Source organism: Citrus sinensis, chromosome 3, assembly GCF_022201045.2.
Source record: "Citrus sinensis cultivar Valencia sweet orange chromosome 3, DVS_A1.0, whole genome shotgun sequence".
In the NCBI taxonomy this organism is placed as follows: domain Eukaryota; kingdom Viridiplantae; phylum Streptophyta; class Magnoliopsida; order Sapindales; family Rutaceae; genus Citrus; species Citrus sinensis.
The window spans coordinates 42,535,511-42,560,801 of NC_068558.1; the positions used below are offsets into that span (position 1 = coordinate 42,535,511).

At 33.8% G+C, this 25,291-nt stretch overlaps 4 protein-coding genes across 6 annotated transcripts; 2 read left to right on the forward strand and 2 right to left on the reverse strand.

The window, feature by feature from the left end:
- The first annotated feature begins 3,980 nt into the window (after nt 1-3,980).
- On the forward strand, nt 3,981-6,954 carry LOC102627561 (probable E3 ubiquitin-protein ligase BAH1-like 1). The gene is made up of 6 exons (XM_006479429.4): nt 3,981-4,311; nt 4,649-4,902; nt 5,020-5,280; nt 5,653-5,790; nt 6,169-6,227; nt 6,554-6,954. Exons 1-6 carry the CDS (start codon nt 4,116-4,118, stop codon nt 6,657-6,659), a joined length of 1,014 nt encoding a protein of 337 aa, XP_006479492.2. The 5' UTR covers nt 3,981-4,115; the 3' UTR covers nt 6,660-6,954.
- A 1,621-nt stretch (nt 6,955-8,575) lies between these two features.
- LOC102627849 (glutathione gamma-glutamylcysteinyltransferase 3-like) lies at nt 8,576-11,516 on the forward strand. 2 transcript variants are annotated; one of them, XM_052437066.1, is made up of 8 exons: nt 8,576-8,856; nt 8,935-9,091; nt 9,231-9,469; nt 9,564-9,727; nt 9,841-9,892; nt 9,974-10,201; nt 10,290-10,790; nt 10,916-11,516. In XM_052437066.1, the coding sequence occupies exons 1-8, from the start codon at nt 8,788-8,790 to the stop codon at nt 10,982-10,984; spliced, it is 1,479 nt and encodes a 492-aa protein (XP_052293026.1). In that variant the 5' UTR covers nt 8,576-8,787; the 3' UTR covers nt 10,985-11,516. The 2 variants fall into 2 exon arrangements, with proteins under 2 accessions (XP_052293026.1, XP_052293025.1); XM_052437065.1 differs by having other exon boundaries at nt 8,576-9,091.
- Nucleotides 11,517-11,590: 74 nt separating this feature from the next.
- LOC102628145 (glutathione gamma-glutamylcysteinyltransferase 3-like) lies at nt 11,591-15,766 on the reverse strand. The gene is made up of 8 exons (XM_006479431.4): nt 15,361-15,766; nt 15,101-15,257; nt 14,780-15,018; nt 14,439-14,602; nt 14,203-14,254; nt 13,561-13,788; nt 12,835-13,347; nt 11,591-11,924 (listed from the first exon to the last, which is right to left on the reverse strand). The coding sequence occupies exons 1-8, from the start codon at nt 15,433-15,435 to the stop codon at nt 11,868-11,870; spliced, it is 1,485 nt and encodes a 494-aa protein (XP_006479494.2). The 5' UTR covers nt 15,436-15,766; the 3' UTR covers nt 11,591-11,867.
- A 1,160-nt stretch (nt 15,767-16,926) lies between these two features.
- LOC102628437 (glutathione gamma-glutamylcysteinyltransferase 1-like) lies at nt 16,927-23,326 on the reverse strand. 2 transcript variants are annotated; one of them, XM_015530867.3, is made up of 9 exons: nt 23,132-23,326; nt 22,481-22,637; nt 21,658-21,896; nt 20,747-20,910; nt 19,666-19,717; nt 18,553-18,780; nt 17,933-18,436; nt 17,577-17,630; nt 16,927-17,394 (listed from the first exon to the last, which is right to left on the reverse strand). In XM_015530867.3, exons 1-9 carry the CDS (start codon nt 23,204-23,206, stop codon nt 17,305-17,307), a joined length of 1,563 nt encoding a protein of 520 aa, XP_015386353.2. In that variant the 5' UTR covers nt 23,207-23,326; the 3' UTR covers nt 16,927-17,304. The 2 variants fall into 2 exon arrangements, with proteins under 2 accessions (XP_015386353.2, XP_006479495.2); XM_006479432.4 differs by having other exon boundaries at nt 16,927-17,411.
- Nucleotides 23,327-25,291: the final 1,965 nt, after the last annotated feature.

Below are 25,291 nucleotides of genomic sequence, written 5' to 3' on the forward strand. Positions count from 1 at the left end.
CCTGCGGAATTCATCCATAGTTTCCACTCTTAATTAAATGAAATAATTACACAAAGTATTGTATATTTTTTAAATTTAATCAGAAATTAATTTCTAATCTCTAAGTGAAAGAAACACGCTGAATTTAAAGAACCGTATAATATTACTAAAGAATTGAAATAAGTAAGACTGAGTTACACATTTTTAAGAAAAAATGCTAGATAAAGAGAAAGCTGAGAGAACACTGAAAGAAAAAAAAGAAGAAAATAGTAGAGAGAGGAGTGGGCAGAGAGAGAGAGAGAACTAATTTCTCTCGGTGTTCTCTCAACTTTCTCTCTCCGTAACACCACTCCAATTTTAATTATGCTATAAATGTTGCCAAGTCATGCATGCAATTGTTGAGTAATTGCATGAGACAGCTAGCATGCAATTGTTGAGAGATAGCTAGCATCCAAACTTTGATTACAACTGCATAATAAAGTTGGCACCAATTATCAAGTTTGCCAATTTGGTAAATTGAAGCCAAATTGTGGTAGGTGAGCAATACTCCCTATGAATAGAAGTGTCATTTTTTATTTGTTAGTAAAATTATCTTTAAATCTTTACCCATGAACGTAAGGTTTATGTGAAACCACGTAAATTATTGTGTATTATTTTCTTTGTATTTGTTTATCATCACATTTATATTTCTCTAGAAGTCACGATCACTTGAATGTTAGTAATTGCTCAACTTGCACTTCTATAACAATAAATTGTATTGGTTGAGACATATCCGAAGTTAATTGCCTTATCCAAAAAAAAAAAGAAAAAAGAAAAAATGAATTGAACTGATCCTAAATAGTGGATTTTTTACTTTTGTTAGGGGTGGAGCTATATACACTATATATTTACTTTGAACACTCACATTTTAATATTTGTTTATATTATTAAATTAACCTTAATATAATTTACTATTAAGGACAATTTTAATAAAATATAGTATAACAAATTTTTATCCAATGTCATATTTTATCCACAGGAAACCTCATCAACAATGAAGAATTGAATCAATATTCACATGGAAACGTTGTCCATGAAACGTATGGAGTTAAAGAAAATCAAATTAGTTGATAATATTTTTTTTTCCTTTCAGTTACTAGTTGCTTTATTTTTTTTAATTTTTAGGTTAAATCAATTTATAATTTTATTATATTTATAGTTAAATTTTTTTAATAAAAATTACAAATCTAGCAAATAATATTATCAATACCGCGGTTACAAATATTTAATTAACTGATTAAATTATGAAATTAAAGCTTTTAGCTGAAAGTGAACGTTACAGATTTGAATGAAATTAGTTATAGACGATATTACTGTTGGGGAAAAATTAGGTTTTTAAATTTTTTTTTATAAAACATTTTGAAGATCGCTCTCATATAATATATAAGAATACGTAATCTAGAAATCATACCTTGAAAGTCCGAGTTGGCTTTCTCTGCTGAAATAATTTAGGCTCCTAGATAACGATCCGCCACCACCACTCCTTTTAGATCACGATCCGTCACCACCACGCTTGTTAGATCACGAACTGTCACCAATGATCTTCCAGGTTATGACTCAGGTTCGATCTGCACTTGACGTGTGGGCGCCTTTATCACTACCAAAACAACTAGCACGAGAAAATTTTTCTCTCAACAGCAGAGAGAAAAATCTTTTTCTCTGATCGGTATAAAGTGGCTGCTCTTTTTTCTTTAGAGAAAATAAGCATTTTATATCACCATTTAGTGAAAACCCTATGCTCCAAATAATCAAAAAACAAAACCCACGATATTTGCTTTTTCAATAGGGGACCCACCTTTTAAAATAACATAAGGCCCCTTACACAAAAGTTAATTAAATGGAGCCTCCCACTAGAGAAAATAAGCATTTTATATCACCATTTAGTGAAAACCCTATGCTCCAAATAATCAAAAAACAAAACCCACGATATTTGCATTTTCAATAGGGGGCCCACCTTGTAAAATAACATAAGGCCCCTTACACAAAAGTTAATTAAATGGAGCCTCCCACTAAATGATATATTTAGGCTTTTGACCCAAATAGTTAGTTATTTTACTTATTAGTCCAGTAGTAGTGCAGTCAATTAAATGAGCTAACCTGGGGATCATTTGGGAACATACAATAGTGGCTACAATAATTAGGCCTGTAATTAAACTAGCTCAATTATTTAATTCCAAATCTACTCTACTAAAAGATTAGAACCGACTTCCATAATTGTATGCTCGAATAATAATTCGTCCCAAGCCACATTGATTTCTTTACTGCACAATTCTTTGTACCACATCGTTAATTAAATTGATATCTCAACTGTCCAATCAATTTAATAACATCTTATTCTTTGATCCTTACTGGTTTTCTCTAATAATTATTTTCAACATACTAAATATGTTGACACACTCTGGCCAGAGAATTCTATGATCAAGTGCCGAAAACTCATCAAGAGATATGTTATACAAATTCTATATTGTTAATCAATAACTCCAATACTCATAATTGTTCCCACCAAGATACCGGGTAATCTTGACCACAAGGATGTGTCGTGCCCATTGGTAACTCAAATGGAATAGCAATTACAATCATGAAATCATAATTAACTCAAGATTAAGATTACAATAAAATCAATGCCTATGAGATTTAATAAGTCTGACAGTTATTACAAAGTTAATTAAATCTCATATGTGATCCTGTTCAATGTAGTCGTATTACATCAATAAATTCATACATGATTAAGACAAATCATTCAATGAATTTATTACAGTCTATACCTAAATAAAGTGTCCAACCTTATTTATTAACTGCGAACTAAATTTATTTAATCATAAGATAATTTGTATTTATATCTTCTGTGAATCCACATGGTGATCACATAAATACATATAATATGATTAAATGGACTTTAATAAAAATATTAATGCAATTAAGATATTACTCATTTATTTTATTAATCAGAAAAATTATTTATTACAATTAAATAAACACATATACTTTTAAAGAACATATTTTCCCAACAATTACCATCACAGAAATAGCTATAAATTGGTGGTGGCTTCTCTTCATTTCAAGAGATAACAACAACTTCACACACAATCACAAAACGATTTTCCTCCCTTGACGTTTTCTGTGTCTATGAGTTAAAGCATTTTGAAAGTTCGCGGGAGGAAATTCGGTCGTGCGCCTCAATTGTTTCATACATGTTGTATCTTGGGAAACATATATACGCCATCTAATTCTAAAGCATCCAACAATATGTGGCAGATTTATTCTAAGGAAATTGTCCGGTATAGGCCTCAGTTTTTATGATATTATATTGTCTATAGTTTATGATTAGTTACTGTGTGCTATAATTTAATTTACTGTTTAGCTCTATTTCAGTTTTGTTGTACTCGCAATATTGTATATTTTTAATAATAAATAATATAAATTGATTGATATATTTTTAATTTTACTTAATGACAGAAATTGAAAATTTAATAGAAGGGGTAAACTAGTCCAAATAAAAATAATCCATCGCTTTCCCCTTAGAATTCCATGACCATGTTTAATCAAAGAATGAATAAATTAATATTTTCTCTCCACTCTACTTCTTTTCTTTCTCCTCTTCTCTTTTATACTCTTCTCCTCTCCTTTCATTTCTTCAAATGAAACAATCAAATACCACCTAAAATTTAAAATATATCATATATTGACAGTACCACCACTTTCAAATTAAAATATTTTCAAACTTCCCAAATTTTGATTGAACATTCCTACCAACGCAACATGCTATGTTTCTCTCATGGTCTACACGTCATTACTTTATTTATTTTTTTTATTTTTTCTCCAACTGATGTGGCCAGCAAGCTATCGCTGGAAGTTGACTTTCCTTAGAAGCCAGCGGCACTGGAGCCATGAATCTTTGTCATTAATAGCCGCTTTCAGGATTAAAAAAAACTGAAGAAATCATTTTCATACGTAAGTTGACAACTTTTTTTTTTTAATTATTTATTCATTCATTGATTAAAGCTTAAAGCTCAGATCAAGTGGTAGCATTAATTCTCTAAGATCGATCGAGGTCGTCGATCTGTCTACTTTACTTCTTTCAGTCGCCTAGCCGGGCCATGAAGTTCTGCAAGAAATATGAAGAGTACATGCAACAAAAAGAGCAGAAACTACCTGAAGTTGCTTGCAAGAAGCTAAAGAACATATTGAAGAAGTGCGGGCTAGCTTTTCAATCTCAGAAAGACCCTGAATCTAATTCCAGTGCTGATGGAGTTGTTCAAATTAAAATTACCAGCTGCCACAATCATTGTCCTGGTATGTGTATCTCACAAACATTAATTAACAATCTGATTATGCAATATAATTTGCTGAATCAATAGTATGTGGTTTGATCTTAATTTATTAGAAATTCACAATCTAATTCATAGTCTATTATCTGTTGAAATTTACTTGATTATTGCTTTAATTTCTTAATGCTCAACACACAAGCTCATTCATAATTATATATGATCGCTTATTAATTTTACATCTGTCTTTTTTAATTTTTAATTTCACATACTAGTTAATTTCTTGAGTATCCACTTCCTTGGATTTTTTTAAAATCTTTCTCGTATATGTTTAAATTAATTCATATCAAATTATCAATGTGCAGTGTGCGATGGAGCCTTCTTCCCTTCGCTTGTGAATGACATGTCGGCTGTTGTAAGCTACTTCAATGAGCGTGCAAAGGAATTGATTGAGCTTCATCAGGCTGCTGGTTTAAAGAAGTACTTTCTCTGGATTAAAGGAAAAATGCAAGGGGGAGGCACCCATGTTTCCAGCTTAATTGAAGAAGGCAAAGAATTAGTTATCTATGCACTAATCAATGCCATTATGATTCAGAAATTACTCAAGAAATATGATAAAGTTAGTGTTAATTGTTGGTTTATTAATTATATTATAGTTTATTTATTTGTTATAAATCCTCTATTTCTTATTCAATATTGTAATAGATCATTTAATTTTGTGGGATATATATTGTAGATTCATCATTGCTGTAAGCAAGGGCCGGCCTTCAAATCACAAGCTCAAAGTATGCAAATTGAAATCCTGCAGTCACCATGGCTGCGCGAGCTTATGGCACTGCACATCAATTTAAGGGAAACCAATGTCAGTTCAAGCACCACTGAGGCCATTTCATCCGAAGGCTACAGGCTAACATTTAACGACGACAAAGTATCACTCTCTTGTCAGCTCTTTGATTCCATCAGGCTTGATATTGAGTTGACTTGTCCTGTATGCCTGGTAAGTAATTGATTAATTAATTCTTTTCTTAAATCCGAGTAAATAGATAACAACAGGGATTTTTTGAAGTAATTGCTGAGCAATAGAAAAAGGTAGGTGCTATATATATCTCAACCAAACCCATCGTATGTTAAGCTTTTGATTACTGTTAATTGTAATATATATCGGTAGTGTATTTCAATTTAAAACACGAAAAAAAAAAGAAAAGAAGGGGTAGGGTAGTACCATTGATTGTACAAAGCACTAAACATGTCCTTTTATGTACAGATGCTCTGAAGGAAAAAGAAACGAAAAATTTTAATTTAATGCACTTGTGGGTTATGGCCTTTAATATAAACCTATAAGGTGTGCAAAATTTTATTATGGTAACAGGAGACGGTGTTCGATCCGGTTTCTCTGACATGTGGTCATATATTGTGCAAAATGTGTGCTTGCTCTGCTGCCTCAGTCTCCATTGTTGATGGACTCAAGCTAGCAGATCCTAGAGAAAAATGCCCTCTATGTCGAAAGGTAATTTCTCTTTAATTAATATTGCTAGTTTTCTTGAACTAGCTTCTTTGTTCGATTTGTTTAATTTTGAGCTAAATACACTATCAGAGACCATTTTTCATGGAAAAATGAAAAAAGTTCTCTGCGGCATTAATTTAGTCATTAACAACTCAAATTTGTAGAAAAAACAAGTGATTAAACTCAATTTTAGGGTATGAGTTTTGGCCCCCACCAGGCAGTTATTTTATTCCCTATCTTAAAAATTTGGAGTGGGGTAGATATCCCCAAATATGAGTCGGGGTAGATTCTTGAACTATACTATAGATTGTAATATATTTGTACACCATATTAATTTTTTTTTTCAAAAACTCTCTCTAAATTGTATTAATTTGATTCCAGGCAGGAGTATACCAAGGAGCTATACACTTGACAGAGCTCGGTATTCTGTTAAGTCGAAGGTTTGTTTATATATGCATATCAACTATTTTTAATTGGAGATAAGTACCTACAAAATCGACATGCAAAATTTATATATAGTAACACTATCTCCAGCATATGATTTTAATTTGCGAGAGAGGTATGTAGGTAAGTGCTTTTTTGCAACAACTCTCCCAATACATAATTATTAGAAAGCATAGAGAAGTGTTTATTATAGACTCTTCTTGAACTTAAAAGAAATTTTAGCCAAGGTTTGTAATCTTTTCTTTAATAGGGGTTGCCTTCAGGCTTCAGTGTTTATGCTGTTTCTCCAAATTTATCTAATTAATGGTTGTTATATAAACAGCTGCCGAGAGTATTGGGAGAAGCGGCTTCAGATCGAAAGAGTGGAGAGGGTTAAGCAGGCAAAGGAGTATTGGGAGAATCAATGTCGGGCTTTCATGGGAATTTAAATAGCCAAATTACGTACTTAAAATAGTATTTGATTATGCTATTAGATTGCATGAAATTCATAATTCATAATTTTAAGTTAAAAATTAAAAATAACCTGGCCATAAATTAATTTATGTCAAGCCATGAAATCCTTCAGGTTCCCTGTCTCCGTAAGGAAGACTATCATTTTTCCCCCCTCAAAGAAAATAATATCTTAATTATCATTTTTTGCCCCATAGATTTCATATTTTTCGGTTGTCCTTAGACAACACATAATGTTACAAAATGCCCATTTCACGTCATTGAAAGAGGGATTCCACTTTTTGCTAATAACATTTTGATGTCAAAGTACAGGAAGACTTTCCTCATGATGTTAGACCAATTTAATTTTATTATGATGAGAAGGTTATAATTTAGTGGAGTTTTAGTTGTAAATATTTTTGTTTTCACTTAGTTATCTTTAATGCGAGTAATATAAAAGTAAATATATTAATAATTAATTAATGGAGCTTGTCTATTTTAAATGAAGTGGATGAGGAGAATGGAAGAGTCATTGCATAATTAAGTAATCAGATTCAATAACTTCACTATACTAACTGAACGGATATCAATATTTTCCTCAATCATCCAAATGAGTAACAAGTCATGTATGCTTTAACTTAAAAAAAAAAAAATCATTGTGCGATTAGACAAGAAGAGAAAGGAGATGATCCTGAAGATAATAGCACATAAATACAAGTTTGAGAAGTTAGAAATATTTTAGCTTTAATACGAAGGTGTACACACTAACAATTTATTATCTACCCGCAAGTTCAAATATTTTGTAACAACTCTAAAACATAAATTATTATCTTAGACAACTTTTAAAATATACTTTATTTCATGTTAGAATTTAATAAAACTTTTTACAATATATAAAGAATTATTATTACGTAGAGGTAAGTTACTTAAAATGGGATTTAAAAAATTTATAACTTATCATAATATAAGCTTAAACTTATTTATAATTGGCCTAAGTTAGCCGAAATTTTTGACAACTACATGAAAATTATTCCAATATAGAGTAACAACTATAAAAAGAATTTACAGTATGTTGGTGCTTAGGGTTTTTGACTTTTGAGTTACCTTCCTCCTTGCACATGCATTATGTCGGTGTGTGCTTCAAATTTTAATTAATCAATGCAAATGTTAAGCTCAAAGCTTTGCTCATTGTGCAAATTCATTATTGTTTCCTCGAAATCGATGGATTAGTTTTAGGGCCGTGTGCTTAAAAGAAACGAATCACTCCTCCCAAAAAAGGCCAAAGTTAAATTTCTGTGAGGGTCGTATGCATCTTATAAATTACGTAAGGTAACATAAACCCTTAATTAAGTTCTTAGATCAATTGCTCCTAATCAATCAATGTTCTTGCTGGATATCTTTATATTAAAATATTTGAAAATACGTAACGAACTATATTTAAGAGATTAATAATGTGGGCTTGCAGAGAGAAAATATTTAGAACCTTGAGTAATTAATAAAAGATACAATCACAAGTTTTTTTTTATATAAATTGATGTATAATAATATAACTAGTGGTGGTGGTAATATTACGTTTCGAATATTTGAAGTATGAATATTTCAAAAATCAGGAAAAAAAAAAAAATTACCCTATAGAGTCTTTAAGCTTGGAGTTCTAGTTTAACTAAAAATATTATAGCGAATCACACTGCCTCCCTGTAAGGTTAAAAGGAAATTCCACAACTTACCTACGCGCATGGCCACTTTTGTGATCTTTCCTCTTTTAGCCGTCACCTTTAGGCTTTGATTGAGACTGAATACCGATTCCCCCTCCTTAAAGAAAGGAGAATAAATTCTCTTGTTCGTTCAATGGACGAATTAAAGTTCCGTTCTTTGCCAATATATATATATAAAGAGAAAATAATAGTCATGGCATTGAGGGTGGGCGTGGCATAAATGAGAGTATGCTCTTGATTGTAATCATGATAATGATATAGACAGCACTCACTTAAACACGAGCTCTTAATAAATACATGAGAAAAGATCAATAATAACAGTAAAGCCTTAGAGAACTTGAATAAAGTATACCAAACGCCTAAACTAAACTACAAAGCTTCTTCATGGCTAGAAAAGATTAAAAACAGGGCAATGGCAGGACTTTATAGAAGAGCTCTTCCCTCTCCGCCGGCAATTGAGTTCGCTTCTCCTCAAGGCAAGGTAATTAGTAAGTTAAAACACCAACCTCGTCCTCATTTTCTTTGTTCAATAATTTCTTATTGTTCAATGAATTTGCAGCAACTCTTTACAGAAGCACTCGGAGAAGGGACCATGGAAGGATTTTTCAAGTTGATATCATACTATCAAACTCAGTCAGAGCCTGCGTATTGTGGACTTGCTACTCTTGCTGTGATCTTGAATGCCCTCGCTATTGATCCTGGAAGAACATGGAAAGGTAATTATAATTAATCTATTAGCCTCCATCTTATACATATATTGTGAAATTGGTTACTTTCGAGCCAATTAAATTAAAGAAAATGATTGGATCTTAATTTTATTTTTTTTTATTTTTTTTAACACTTAACGACTTGCAGGCCCTTGGAGATGGTTTGATGATACAATGTTAGATTGCTGTAAGCCTTTAAGTAAGATCAAAGCTGAGGGAATTACATTTGGCAAAGTTGCTTGTTTGGCTTATTGTAATGGAGCCAAAGTCGAAGCTTTTAGGACCAACGAAAGTTCCATTGATGATTTTCGCAGACATGTCATTTCCTGTGCTTCTTCGGAGGATTGTCATGTCATTTCTTCATATCATAGAGGAGTTTTCAAACAGGTATAACGCTAATTAGCTTGTTTGCTTGTTTGTGAACTTTTCTGATTACCACTGAAACGATGATAAAAAATTTCGTTTTCTTATTGGATTGCAGACTGGAAGTGGTCACTTTTCACCAATTGGAGGCTACCATGCAAGAAAGGATTTGGTTCTTACATTGGATGTTGCTCGGTTCAAATATCCTCCCCATTGGGTTCCTCTTACACTTCTTTGGGAGGCCATGGACACTATTGACAAAGCAACTGGACATCCTAGAGGGTCTTTCCTATGATAATAGAATTAGGCGAATCTTATTTCATGTAATTAGATACCAAAGGCACTATGTTCAACTATAATTTTGTTATTAACTAAGCTTTTAACTCTTATTTCAGGTTCATGATTATATCGAGGTTTCACAAAGCACCATCTGTTCTTTATACTGTGGTATAACTCTTACTGGCGGTTCTCACTTATAAGCGAAAAATTATTATGGTCTCTGAACTTGTTTTTGTGGGTTCTTTGCAGAGCTGTAGACATGAGGGTTGGAGCAAGGTTGCCAAGTACTTAACAGAAGATGTTCTACACCGACTGAAAATGAACGACGTAAAAGATGTTGAGAATTTACTCTCTGTTGTATTTAAATCAGCACCTGTTGATTTAAAAGAGTTTATCAAGTGGGTTGCAGAGGCTAGGAGACAAGATGATGCCGGTGTTAGCTTAAGTGAAGAAGAGAAAGCAAGGCTTATCATTAAGGTTTCTATTGTCTTCATAGAATCTGTTAGACAAAAAAATATATATATATTGCAATTGTTTTCTTTATGCCTTGAGTTTGGTATTACAGGAAGAGGTATTGAAACAGATTCAAGAGACTGAAATATTCGAGCGTATCAACAGATGGCTGGCTTCTGAAATTTCAGTGTGCGAAGGTTATAAACAAACATTACCTAAAATAGCAGCTAATGTTCGTTGCCAAGGAGCACAAATGTTAGCTGGACAACTCAGCTCGTTAGATGAAACCTGCTGCAAGGAAACAAATGTAACACCTGTAAAAGCCGATGGTGTGAAGCCTGTGACATTGGTTTCGGGAAAAATAACATCTAATGGCGTTGAACAAGGAATTGACATGCTTGTTCCTTCATCTCAAACGGAGCCAAGAAATATTCTGTGTGATTTCGATCAAAGTAACTGCAAAGGAATGCATCCTTCTACAGCCGATATCTTGACAGTAATTCTATTGGCCCTGCCACAACATACATGGTCTGGGATTAAAGAAGAGAAGCTACTTACACAACTGAATCGTTGTGTATCAATTGAAAATATCCCTTCTTTGCTTCAACAGGAGGTATATTTGTTTTCTGCTTAGTTCTTAATCCATTACTGTCTATATATCATAATCAACTTAGGCCAATGCCAATAAACCTGACAGGAAATTGATCTTGGTCTGAATTTGATTGCGTAATTGTACAGGTCCTGCATTTAAGACGGCAGCTTCATTTCCTTACTATCGATCTCCACGAACCGTCAGCCTCTGGTTAGTTTCTTCTTGGCGGTGTCTTAAGCCAAGTTTTGGCTTTCACAATGTAGGTATAGTATTATTGTTATTAGAACTAAGACGTGCTGAATGAAAAATAATTACAGTCTGATAGAAAAGGTATGAAAATTAGTTGGCTGGTCTACTGGGCATAAGGAGTGTGATTTACTCGAAGGAACCGGAGAATAATTTTGAATACAATTCTCAAATATAACGGCACTCTCATTGTTCGTTGGCTGCTTGTGGCTACATTACGTCCAACAGATGGCAGCAGTCCCTTGTAACAATGAAGTGAATTTTCTCACATTTCAATTGTAAAAATTACTTTCTGATGTATGTTTGATTATGCAGTTAGATAGTCTTGTGACTATAGGTTAGTTTTAAAAATATTTAGTCCAAGTTGTTCTGTTTCCATTTGATATTTTCTCCATCTATCATGTATCACCGCGCAGCAGTGTGCTCGGATAAAATTATTTAAGTTCGACTCCGATAACAGCAGAATAAGCTAATGAGTTATGGATTAAGAAAAATGATATGGAATAAGAATTGGAACTTGAGACAAAACAAGCAGGCGAGCTCTAACAAGAAGCGTTACAATCAGAAAAAGTCCATACGGTAATTACTTATTCCATTGAAATTCAGATGTCTAAGATAAGAAGCAAGAAACAAACAATATTAATTATTTTGTTTTGTCAAAGGTTGAGTATTCTTTCAAAAAATAAAAAGTTGAGGATTACAGTTATACTGGAGCTCTTCACTTAATTATATCCATCTCCGTGGTCAAAATACTTTACCATTTGTTTTTATTAAAATCTCATGGTTTCTATCACCCCCATGAATGCCAAAGATTGGAATGTTACCTTCATCAAGAAGAAATTAAGGAGAAGGTCAAAGAGCACTGAGATCGGTCATTAGGAAATGGAGCTGCCAGCGCAAATGCTGGACCTGTAATAGCCATGAAAAGTACACTCAGGAATCTTCAAGTATAGTATATTTGACTGAATTAGTAACAATGCTGATATTCTAATAAATTATTAAGTTGTCAGCCTAGGCAATCAGAAAACTCAAATGCAGAACAAGTCTGATGAAACTACGAATCAAAAAACCATGCGCATCAGATAGGGAATGTGGGATTTAAAGCATTGACCAACCAGGTTGCTTTATTCAACTTCTAAATCTGATGTGAACTAATTCAGTAACTCCACCGAACCCAAATTAACTCTGTTGACCAAAATTTCAAAATCAAAACCGGTTAATACCAATAAACCTGACTGAGTCGATTATTGACTAGCACTAGTATTGGCTAGCACCAAACTAGTGCTAAGAATGAAAAACTACTTCCCCAAGTACAAAACTTAGTTAGGAAATCTCTCCTTCTGTTGAACACTGAAGATGAGAGAGCTTTTATGCAATTTGCTAAACAGTAGCACATTTGGCAGAGAATATAATCTTCCACATTTCAACATAAACTCATGAAGACTGACGTATTGAAGAAAATTCATAGTAATCTTACAATTATCACATCTTCCATATAACGTTTCCGTCTCAAAATGTCAGTTGGCTTTATTGCTTTTAATTTTCAATGGTTTTGTCTATTGAAGTCTCATTTGACACTGTCTCCTGGTGATTGACCAGTAAGGCGATCCATTTTACAAGTTAGCAATGGGTTAGAATTGAAACGGATAGGTTGGAAAACAAACCTTTACGAAATTATAACTTCAGTATAATATTCAACTAAAAGAATGACTATAAACGAAAAAACAAAGACAATCTTTTCCATAGAATATAAAAGAACACTGGAAAAGGAGACGGAGATCGGATAACTGACAAACAACTAAGGAGAAAAATGTATTACTTCCTGTTGAAGCAGAGAGGGGAGTTTGTCAACTGATGCAAGGTGATTGAATTGCATGCGGAGCTCCTCTTCTTTAATGCCAGACCATGTATGTTGTGGCAAGGCCAACAAAAGTACCGTCAGAACGTCTGCCGTAGAAGGATGCATCCCTTTGCAATTACTTTGATCAAAATCACACAAATTACTCAGCTCAGTTATAGAGGAAGGAACCAGTGTTTCAATCTCTTTTTCGATGCCATCTGTAGTTACAGTCCCTGAAACCACTGTCATAGCCTTTTCATCATCGACTTTTAGAAGTGTCACATTGGTTTGCCTACAGCATGTTCCTTCTGATGAACTGAGTTTTCCCATGAAGAGTTCTGCTCCTTGGCAACAAATATCCGCAGCTAGTTCGGGTAATGTTTCTTTCAAGCCCCAAGAGGTGACACCTTTACAAAGTGAAATTTTAGAAGCTGACCACTTGGCCACATACTTGAAAAGTTCAGTTTCTCGTGTTTGTTTCAATACCTCTTCCTGAAATGCCAAACATTGAAACGTCAAGATCAGAATTCTACATCAGTTGTTTGTCTATCAAATAAATAATAAATAAATAAGAAATGGAAGAAAATCACTGAAATGACATGAAAATTCACCATTTTCAAGCGGAAAAAAAATAAAAACAGGTTCATAGGAAAGGGAGAAGGCAAAAGAGAGGGGAGCAGGAATAAGAAAAAAGCTAGAGAAAACCTTCATAACCAGCCTTCCTTTCTCCTCTTCACTTAAGATCATACTCCCATCCTCTTGTCTCCGAACCTCTGCAACCCACTTAATGAACTCTTTTAAGTCAGCAGGTGCTGATTTAAATATAACAGATAGTAAATTCTCAACACTCTTCACATCATCAGATTTTAACCGAAGGGGAACATCTTCAGTTAAGTACTTTGCAACCTTGTTCCAGCCCTCATGTCTACAGCTCTGCAGACAGACAATAATGATGAGGGAGCAAATTAGAATATCTTCCCATCACAAGCAAGAAAAAGGTACATTCAAGAAAATAGTGGTATCCGTAAATGCCACCATGAAAAGCAAACAACTTTTTTCATCGTGTAGCTGATTGATCAACTGTTTTATTTTACCGTCCATTATATTTATTTCAACATCTTACTTACCTTTTGATCTCAAGAAACTCCTTTAAGAAAGGTGCATATGCATATACATGAGAATAATTTAATAATGATTCATATCCTCAGGTTCTCTACATAGGCCAAATATGATTAGCTCTATTTGAACCATGCTTACATGCTACAGTGGCCCATATGGAGGGAAAAGAAAACATGATAAAGAAATTTCCATTCTCAAGTTAGAGAAAACTTCTAATAAGAACAGTACCACAGTATAGAGAATGGATGGTGCTTTGGGAATCCTTGAGACAGTCATGAATCTGAAAACAGAATAAAAGCATAATCAAGAATATGTGTGAGTCAAATATGCATAATACTGTGGTGTCTTTTGAGAAATCAAAAGCTGGAAACCTTATTACAATAGAATAAGTCTATTCGATAGATAACTCACTGAACAAATGATACCCTGATACAATAAGGAAAACTCACAGTAGAATAGATTACCCCCTACGATGTCCTGTTGCATTATCAATAGTATCCATGGCCTCCCAAAGTAGTGTAAGAGGAACCCAATGGGGTGGATATTTGAAACGAGCAACATCCAAAATAAGAACCATGTCCTTTCCAGCATGATAGCCTCCGATCGGTGAAAAATGACCAGTTCCAGTCTGCAATCAGACAAGACAGTGAATTTTTCAAATGACTCTTAGTATATTTAAGTAGAAGAAACTTTTGTATCTTCAGTATTGAGATCAAGAAATATCACAAATAATCAGATTGCGAATTATAACACACAGAACAACTACACGAGGCCAATAGGAATAAGCTATAAATTTGAATTACACCTGCTTAAAAACTCCTCTATGGTATGAGGTGATGACATGGGAATCCTCTGAAGAAGTAGAGGAAATTACTTGTCTGCGAAACTCATCAATGGAGCTTTCATTTGTCCTAAAAGCTTCGACATTAGCTCCATTACAAAAAGCCAAACATGAAACTTTACCAAATGTAATTCCCTCGTCCTTAATCTTGCTTAAAGGCTCACAGCAATCTAACATTGTATCATCAAACCATCTCCAAGGCCCTGGAAATTAATTCCAATATATCAAAATGTTTCTTTTAAGTAACTAAAGTGGAAATCTGCTTAAGAGTTTTAAAACAATTACCTTTCCAGGTTCTTCCAGGATCAATAGCGAGGGCATTCAGGACGACAGCGAGGCTGGCAAGACCGCAGTATGCTGGCTCAGATTGAGTCTGGTAGTATGATATCAATTTAAAAAATCCTTCCATGGTCCCTCCTTCAAGTGCTTCTGTGAACAATTTCTGCAACAAAAAAAAAAAAAAAGGATTGGAAGTTTTTAGTTGAATTAAATGCATGCAACAGAGAGAGAGAGAGAGAGAGCAAGTAATTGATTATAGTAATTACCTTGCCTTGAGGACAAGCGAACTCAATTGCAGGAGGAGAGGGAAGAACTCTTCTGTAAACCCCTGCCACTGCCATTTTTCTTTTTTGATTTTTAATTTTACTTTACTTTTCCAGCTAAGGCTTGCAAAACCATTCAGTTAAATGTTGATCAATGGCCTCATGGATGGAGCCAAAGGAGAATCCATGTTAGAAATGATGAGTGAGCCCGCGCCGTCATCGCGTCAGACAAGAAAAATGAACTAATGCAATCACGATATCAGTCAACGTCCAAATACGTTTTCTTTTTCCCTTCCTTCGAAAGTAAGAAAAAGGGAAAAAAATGACTGTTAAAGGGTTGGAAAATGCTTGTCAGCGAGAATGCTGAGAGTAGGGATGGCAATTTTTTTCGATCGTTTGGGAATGGAATTTGGATATAGTTTTGTTTTAATAAAAAATTAGGGATGGAATTGAGATTTTTTTTATCCTAATTATATATGCGGGACAGGAGTGGGATTGATAAATTCCATCCCATCTCGTTTCATTACCAATTAAGAATGAAATTTTTTTTAATTAGGATGGAATCTCGTAAGATCTTATCTCTTTTGGGATGGGATTGGAATATATTTTTGTCTTAAAAAAATATAAGGACGAGATTGAGATATTTTTTCATCTCATTTATATATACAAGATGAGAATGGGATTGGTAAATCTCATCCCATCCCGTCCCATTGCCAACCCTAGCTGAGAGAATGCCGAGAGAAACGGCATACAGTAATGTCGTTTCTCTCGGCGCCACCCCCCACCACGTGAACTTTTGCCCCTTTTTGTGCTAGAGAAACGGCATTACTGTATGACGTTTCTCTCGGCATTCTCTCGGCGTTCTTGACATCTAGCACTCCTAGCAGATGCTACTAAAGTCTAAAGTGTTATATCCAGGTCAGCGAAATACTTGCACCGATCTATTTTGGATTATTATTGAAGTGTGAAGTCTATTATTATTAAAATAAGACTTCAAAATTTGTCATCTATCCAGAAATTGTAATCAAGCAGTCGATACTCTGGCTAAATTTCCTCTTAGTTGGAGCCACTCTCTTGTGCGGGCGGAGGATATTTACAACACTTGGCCTATTTTCTTTAAGTTATTTCTTGGAATAATAAGTATCTATTTTTTTTAAAAGAAAAAAAAAACTGTGACATATACTTCTAACGAGAGGGTATCTGATAATAAATTTTCAATAATTAATTAAAATAAAAAATACTTGGATAAAATTCTTTTACAAAAAAGATAATATGTTAGAACTTCAGTGTGATGATTGTACAGATTATATCATATTTTCAATAAAATTCATAGGGATTTATGTGATTATCCCTCAACTTTAGGGATTACAATTTACAGCAATTAAGGTTGTCATTTTTAAATGTAAAAATAATTGTCATTTACTTACAAAAAAAAAATTTGTTATAGTTCAAAAAAACTATTAAACCATTTAATTTAATAACAATAACCGCAAAATTATTAAATTATATGATTTAATAATATAATATAATTATAGTATTAAACTGTATAGTTTGATAACTTTCTCAAACTTAATAAAATTTAGGATCGTAAACTAGATCTATGATATATATTTACGTGGAATTTACTCGAATACTAATAAATAAAGGTGAAAGCAAAGATTGATCACATCATGTTCATATTCTACACCTGCTCTTGTTAGTAGATGTACCCCCGCACGAGATAAACCCAACCCAAACCCGGCATGCGAACTCTCGGGTCTTTATCTGTTGCGGGAAAGTGTTTTAGGTCAGGTTCCGATCCTTCGGGTTCACTCAAAAAAAAAAATAATAACCAGCTTGGACCCAGGTTTTGTCATCCCCAGTATTCCGCTCTGAACAACACAGTTAATCCTCAGAACACAACTGTAGCCTCTGCATTATGGGATTTTGATCCCTGAAGGGTGCCTCTTACCTCTTCATGGTTAGGTTTTGATCTCTGGAAAGTAGCTTTCCGTCATTGACCAAGTCATTTGAACCCTGGGGAGACAGCATTTGCTTCTGCAGGAAGGAACAACCTAAAGAAGGGAAATAAATGGCCTTTGTGCAGTGCATATCTAAGATTTTCACACATTCAGAGCACAAGATAAATTGCCTTCTTTGATGGCAAAGCAACAGTTACTACATTAAAATTTAGATATAAGAGGGAGCTAAATGCTTAGTGCAGCAAGATCCTCATCTACCTTATTCTCTTGGCATCTCCTAAGGATGTGGAGTTGACGTCGCAGGTGCAAAACCTGCCAAAATTCATATTTCACAATGAGAAATCTTGCATGTTGATATTAGAGAATTAGAGGTCACATAGCCAACAGTAATGAACTTATTGCACCCATCTGACCCACAACAAAGATGAAAGCTCCGTTCTGATACCACAATGTTTATACTCTTAAGACTTAACATACTTCACAATGCAGATTGACAAGTTCCTTCCATTCATCTTTTATACAATTACAATACCACTAACAGAATATCCAGAGTCAACATTTGAAATGCAAAAGAATAGAGAATTTTTTTTTTTTCAAAAGGATAATGTATTTACCTCTTCTTGAAGCAGTGTAGGAAGATTTTCTGTTGTAACAAGGCCAAGAATTTGTCGTGAAAGTTTCTCATCCCTGATGCCAGACCATGTTTCTTTAGGCAAGGCCAGTATGAGAACTGTCAAAATATCATTTCCAACCGGGTAAATCCCAATGTAATTACTTGGGCCACAGCCACAGCCTCCAATTTGGGATGAAGGAACCAGTACATCAACCTCTTGCTCTATGCTACCATTCACCACTGTCCCAGACACCAATGTAACTGGCTTATCGCTGTTTGCTTTTAAGCATTTCACACAAGTTTCCCGGCAATAAAACCTCTCTGAGGAATCAAACTTTCCAGCCAAAATTCTGGCCCCTTGGCAACACACTTTTTCAGCAATATCAGGCAGTTCATTTTTGTGAACTAAAACAGACATGCTTCTGCAGCAAGAATTTACTGAAGATAAAAATGTCACAACATGTTTAAAAAGCAAAGTTTCCTGCACTTGTCTTAACACCTCTTCCTGCATGACAAAAAATATGGGCTTTATCTTTGGAGGAAGTGTGTTAAAAAGCAGAAATAGTGTTTCACTCATCCAGAGAAAAGTGAAAAAAGAGTGAAGGTGAAGCTCCAAAACACCTTGAGAGCAAGCCTTCCTTTCTCCTCTTGGCTTAGACTATGATCACCATCCTCTCGTCTCCGAACTTCTGCAACCCACTTGACAAACTCTCCAAAATTTGATGGGAGTGAAGTGAAAAGAATAGTGAGGACTTCCTCAAAATCCTTAAAATCTTTTGACTTTACAATTTTAGGAACTTCATCCACTAAATACTTTGCAATACCAACCCAATTCTCATGCTTGCAGCTCTGCAATAAGTCAAGTAAATCCTTAATCAGTATAACAGTGATCAGAAACTTAAGAAATAGATTCAATAAATTTTAGCAAACAAGGTGAACATGTGACTGAAATCAAATCCAGCCATGACGCATCCACTTCACAAACAGAGGGTACTGAGAAAATAAGTTTACTAAACTCTAGCATAATTAATAATCCAAGTTCCTTTTTATATTTTGCATTACTAATAAAATATGTCAGCCTAAAGATCATATGATCTGTACTTTAGAAGTAAGTTTGCTAAACTCTAGCATAATTAATAACTCAAGTTCCTTATTATATTTTGCATTACCAATAAAATTTGTCAGCTTAAAGATCATATGATCTGCACTTTAGAGTAATCACTTCCACTAAGTGAAAATATCAAGAACTACATCTGTGATGATCGACAAGGAAATGAAGGTTCATCCAAGCTAGGACTTCTCAGGATGATCAGCAAGGAAATGAACGTTCATCCATACAGTATGGTCTATAGTTTAGTCATGAGAAAAAGAAGCTGGTATATTTTACTGATGAAAATATTTAAAGCCTCTAAAAGATGTAGAAACAGCAAAACAAACATTTACCTCATATATCTTTGATGGTTCTAAACTATAAATCTAAGAAACTCACATCCTCTAACAAGCAGTAGCTCTCACATTTCAAACAAAATAGAGCCAGTATCAAGACCACGGAAATGAAACACGAGAAAAAATAATAAAATTTGAGAATGGAAACATGACATAGAAGGAGAAAATTGAAAACTGAACAGGATGAACAAACTAAACAAAAAATTAAGAATGATGTATCCATTGTAAAGGCAGAAATGTATGTCTGATGTCTGTGTGCACACAGTTTAAATTTTTAAGTGATCATACCAATGTGTAGAGCAGTCCGGGCTCTCTGTGAGGCCTGGACACTAGCACGAACCTGAGAAACATCAAACTTCAAAAATCAATGAAGAATTAAAAATTAAAATGCAGCCGTAGATTAAATAAAGCAGATTTAACCACAAAAAAGATAAACTTCTATACAATTTCCAAAACCATAAATAGACTATGCTATAGGAGAAAGTACTAGAATAAAGAGTCTAAAATGCAGTCCATTGCATTAAAAAATATAAGAATCTTGGTAAATTTAAAATTTTTTATGCAAGTCCCTAGATCATCAAACTTGACAGCAGATTAACCAGTTAAAAGACACTCTCTCTGGAGGTCTTTACAGGGTAACCATGGCTATATCATTCCTAATAACTAGTTTGGATGCATTCAACACTACTGGTTTTTTGTAAATCATTCTTCATAAATCCTCCATTGCTGCTATCTTTTAAGGTTTATAATAACTTCAAGAAATTTGACCCAAAGAGCAGTACACAAATATAAGTCATGTTCACTGAATCTACACGGTAGAATTCCATCAGCAGTTAGTAGATCATTGCCATCAAATTTTTCGCAAAACAATGATACTTCTTGCTACCTAACTTGATATCGATACTTCTTGCCACCTAACTTGATATCCAGGCCACCAAAGGTAGGCCCCTTACTGATTAAATGAAAAACACATTATGGCGGATCCTAGATATTTCCAATTGCTCATCATTTACCTGGTACAGGTTTCCAAGGAAACTAATTTCTATTTCTGTGTGCATTGAATGAAAAGGAACTGTGCTATTCATCATCTTGGTAAGCATGCTCTAGAACAGAGACATATGTCTATTGATATTAAAAGTAAGGTTGTGAGAAATTTACTTCATGTAAAAATACTGCATGTTAGAAACTAATTAGGAATCTGACCATCGATTTAAATATCATTATCATTAACTAAACAATAGCAAGCCAAGTTCAGAGAAGTTTCTTCAGGAGAAGAAACATCCAAAAACTGCTTCCAGCATGTCCAAAATCACTGCCAGCAGGGATAATGTGATATGATAATGAGTAAAAGAAGCATACAAACACGTACCCCCTACGTTGTCCAGTTGCGTCATCAACTCTATCCATGGCTTCCCAAAGAAGCGTAAGTGGAACCCAGTGTGGAGGATACTTAAAACGTGCAACATCTAAAATGAGTGCCATGTCCCTTCCAGCATGATAACCACCAATGGGTGAAAAATGCCCTGTTCCAGTCTGCACAGAATATCCCCACAATACAAAACATAAATAAAAAAAATAAAGACAAAAAGTTTGTTGATGCCTAACAATTCTTTAACATGTCTAAAGAGGATGAACAACACAATTTAAACAGCAGCCTTCTAATGCAGTACACTGAAAAACACCTATTTAAAAGTAATGGCAGCAATAAATAATTAGTCAGAATGAACAATCAAGACATGTGATGAAACTAATCTGGAGGATACATACTTCATATTACATCCTTCTGTTTATATATAATAGGATACTTTTCAAACATAAGAATAGTAAAAACAGAAAAACTCCCTCTAAACCTTCCAACTGCATCAAATCTTTCGACAACAGATTTTGAGGTTGTGTAAACCTGTGAAGACCAACTACAGAGCTATAACAATTCATAAACATCAAATATTTTAATGATGCAACATGGACTGCCATCAAATGTGATTAAGCAGTACCATGATTTTCCCAATCACAAGGTAGATACAAATACAATCAAGCAGAAACTCCCTTTAGAGTAAGGTATGCAAATTATTTTGGCTGTGTCAAAATGCCTACATAATGAAAAAGATATCATAACAGTCTTTGGAGAATCAAATCTGTAGACCAAGTACACACTCTTCACATATAAACAATGATGATAAAATATTCCATGTAAGGCTATAAGAACCAACCAACTAGCAAAAAAATGTATTGGTCCCAAAATATAGATCAGGGAAAAACCAACTAATTTAAAGTTGCTACCTGTTTAAAAGCTCCTCTATAATATGATGAGATCACATGACAATCTTCTGAGGCAGAACACTGAGTTATATACTTCCGGAAATCATCAATGGTACTTTGATTTGTTCGGAAAGCTTCTACCTTTGCACCAGCACAGTGAGCCAAACAAACAAGCTTACCAAATGAGATACCTTTCTCTTTAACCTTTTCCAAGGGTTCACAACAGTCGAGCATAGATTCATCAAACCACCTCCATGGTCCTACAAGGAGAATAAATGAATATTTGATATCCTTCTAACTACAACCTCAGAGAATAACCAAAATGATGTACAAACTGATCAGAAGTTTCCACACACACTAAAGACCTAGAAAGCCTAAAAAAACCATAACGATCAAATATGAGCAAAAATGACTTACTGAAAGTGTTTTCCGTGCCTTCTTACATCTATAGGCCCCAACAAAGCAGTCAGCTAAATAAGTGATATTATATATCCAACCAAAAAAAAAATTGATGAAAACAAGAATGGATATGACAAGCGATTAAGAAAAGTTAACCATGAAAATCATAGAGACACCATGAAATCAATGAAACTTTTTTGCTTCTTAAGCCTAGTGTAACTTTTAAAGCACCAAATAACAAGCACAAGCGTGCCCTTGCCTGCCTGCTGGCAACTCCAGGTACAAGGACTGTGAAGGCTAGAGGCAAGCGCAATGTAAAACATTAACAAGGCAGAGAAAACATTAACAAGGCAGAGACCATAAAACTGAACATATAAGATAGATTAAGTTTGCAGTTCATGGAAAACCACCCACATCACTGCATGCAAAAGAGTTTAAAGATTACCCTTCCATTTTCTTCCAGGGTCAATAGCAAGTGCATTCAAGACCATGGAAAGGCTAGCCAATCCACAATATGCAGGCTCTGATTGTGTCTGAAAATAAGAAATTAGCCTATAGAAACCTTCCATTGTTCCGCCTTGAATGGCCTCGAGGAAAAGTTGCTGCAATTCCAAGCCATAAATGTGGCAGATCTTAAAAATAGCTCAAATCACTCAACACTCACACAACAAATGAATTAATTCAAACAATGACTAGATTTTTTTCCTAACAGAGATGGGGAACCATTAAGCAACTTTCTTTATTTACATTGTCTAAAATCAAGTCCTGGAGAAAATATCACCTAGCAGTCTCAATTATTTGCAAAAAATATAAAAGTTGAATGGCCTGATTTATATAGGTAAAAATCACTGTGGAAGTTGATAGTCATGAATCATCCCATTCCTCCATATATATATATATGGCGATACATTTCAATCAATTCAGCAAGTTTACTATCAATACAAAATGAAATAAATCTTCAAAAAGGAATAGAAATAGAATTAAAAAATGTAATTTGCGTTAACTGAAGACATATTATAAACTTAAATCCATAAATGTTCCTCAAAATGAATGGAGTATAAAACCGCCAAAACTAAATGGGAATATAAGCGAATACCTTTCCTTCAGAAGAAGCGAAATCAATTGCAGGAGGGGAAGGAAGCATCCGTCGATACAAACCAGCCATCGCCATTTTCTTTTTAAGTTTCTGCGATTAAAGTGTTATCGTTTTCTCTGTGGATTAGCAAAGAAAAAAATATGTACGTTTCGCGGACTTTTAAGACACGTCAATTTATTTCTGTCAGCTAGGGCTTTGAGAATTGAAAACTGCTAATGAAACGACATCACATCACTTACCTGGCACAGAATCGAATATTAAAAGGTGTCAACCGCGCGTAAATTTTAAAAAAGAGTAATTAAATAATTATTCATTTATTCGCTTTGATGATGATATTCATAGGAAGCCACTTGCTGTAAAAGTGTCAACACGGGGAGAGCGGGTAAAACGGGTCGGTAGGTTGTATTTTATATTATATTAAATTTAAATTGATTTAAATATGACTTATTTAATAATTTTATTAAAATATTAAAATTTTAATCCGACACAAAAAATAAATAGACATCTTAATAAATCGTTTCTAAAAATTATATATTTACACTATTGGAGTTTTAAATCTATATAAAATTTTATAAATAAAATATTGTGTTTATATTCATTTTTCTGAAAAAAAAAAGAAGAAATATAGTCTAATATTTATTTGTTTTGATGGAAAGAACTTATAAATTAATTTAAGTTATAAAATATAATTGTGTCATTGATCGAGTAAATAAATCATGAACTTTAACCTTAATTTGTCATGGAAAAAGGTCATGTTGACTCGGACCTAACACATTTAATAATCATGATAGATTTAATGACTTATACCCATTTATTCATTTCATGTTCGTATTGCATAATTAGGTCGTATTAAATTTTGCTAGATCTAATCATGAGTTGAAAGGATGACCGTGAGAGTTTAGATCTTATAAGCCGCAACATTTTAACATGTCATCTATTAGATATAAAAACTAATGACATGTCGTCTAAAATATTTTAATCTAAAACGACATGCATTACAGTTTTACTCGGGAGTAAAAGTTGTATTTATGGCGTGATCTATAAGATTTGACACGAAACGACTGTGGTATGGAGATTATAACTCATCCTCACTTCTCTGATTCCGTTTATATGCATCATAAAACAATTATCATAGGACCAGCTCTTTCCAGCCTTTTATGTAGTTGCCTTATGATAACAAACAGAAACTATTACAAAGCTTGAATGCTTGAAAACATTATGCTGCTACAAGCTCCTGCACAAAAGGTGGAGTTTAAAGGCTGATTAATTGGGATACAATCCAATAAGTTCCAATTTCCAAAGCCTTTTTTTAGTCACTTCAAGTGATTTTTTTTTTCCCCAAAAGTTTAATGTAGAAGCACAGCAAATGATTAACGTCCTAATACTTTGTCGAGTAATGTTTTCAAAATTTATGAGTGAGGATCCACTTTCATCCAGACTTTTTCTGAGTTATTTCCTTCGGGTTCAATGAATTTGCTTTGATACTGTTATTATTATTGAACAATATTTTTCACCTTATAATTCTATTTTCAAGTTGTTCTTAAAGCATTAATATTATATATATATTCTTATGGGATAGGTTCAAGAGATACGACTTTTAAACACATTTTTAAATATAAAATTTAAGTCTTTGGATTAAAGATTAATAAAATATTTACTCTCTAATTTATCTCTTCTTATTGTCTTCTCTTTCTTATCTTCTGTATCGATCGCTCTCTGTGCTATAAGATGCCTTATAATGCCAAGGTAAGCTACGACCACCAAGACGATTTTTAAATCGTCGTGCATAGGGGTGAGCATAAACCCACAACCCATGTGATTACCCAAACACGAACCAAATAAAATGGTTTGAGTTAGATAAATCATGAAAATAGATTAGATTTGGGTTTTATGGAAGAAATCATTTCATAATGGTTTGGGTATGATTTACTTATGGGTTATGAACAAATTTCCAAAACTCAAGATGATATGTCAATGGAAAATAAATTAAATCAAATAAATGAAAACAAATTATTTGAGTTGTTTTCAATTCCAAAATCTCATATGATTTGGTCACAAACTGGCCACAAAGAGTATAGTTGTTGAAAGTCTTGAACCAGAGCCCAAACGAGTTGTTGTTCCAGCTTCTAAAAAGAAAGCTCAACAAAAGGCATAAATTTT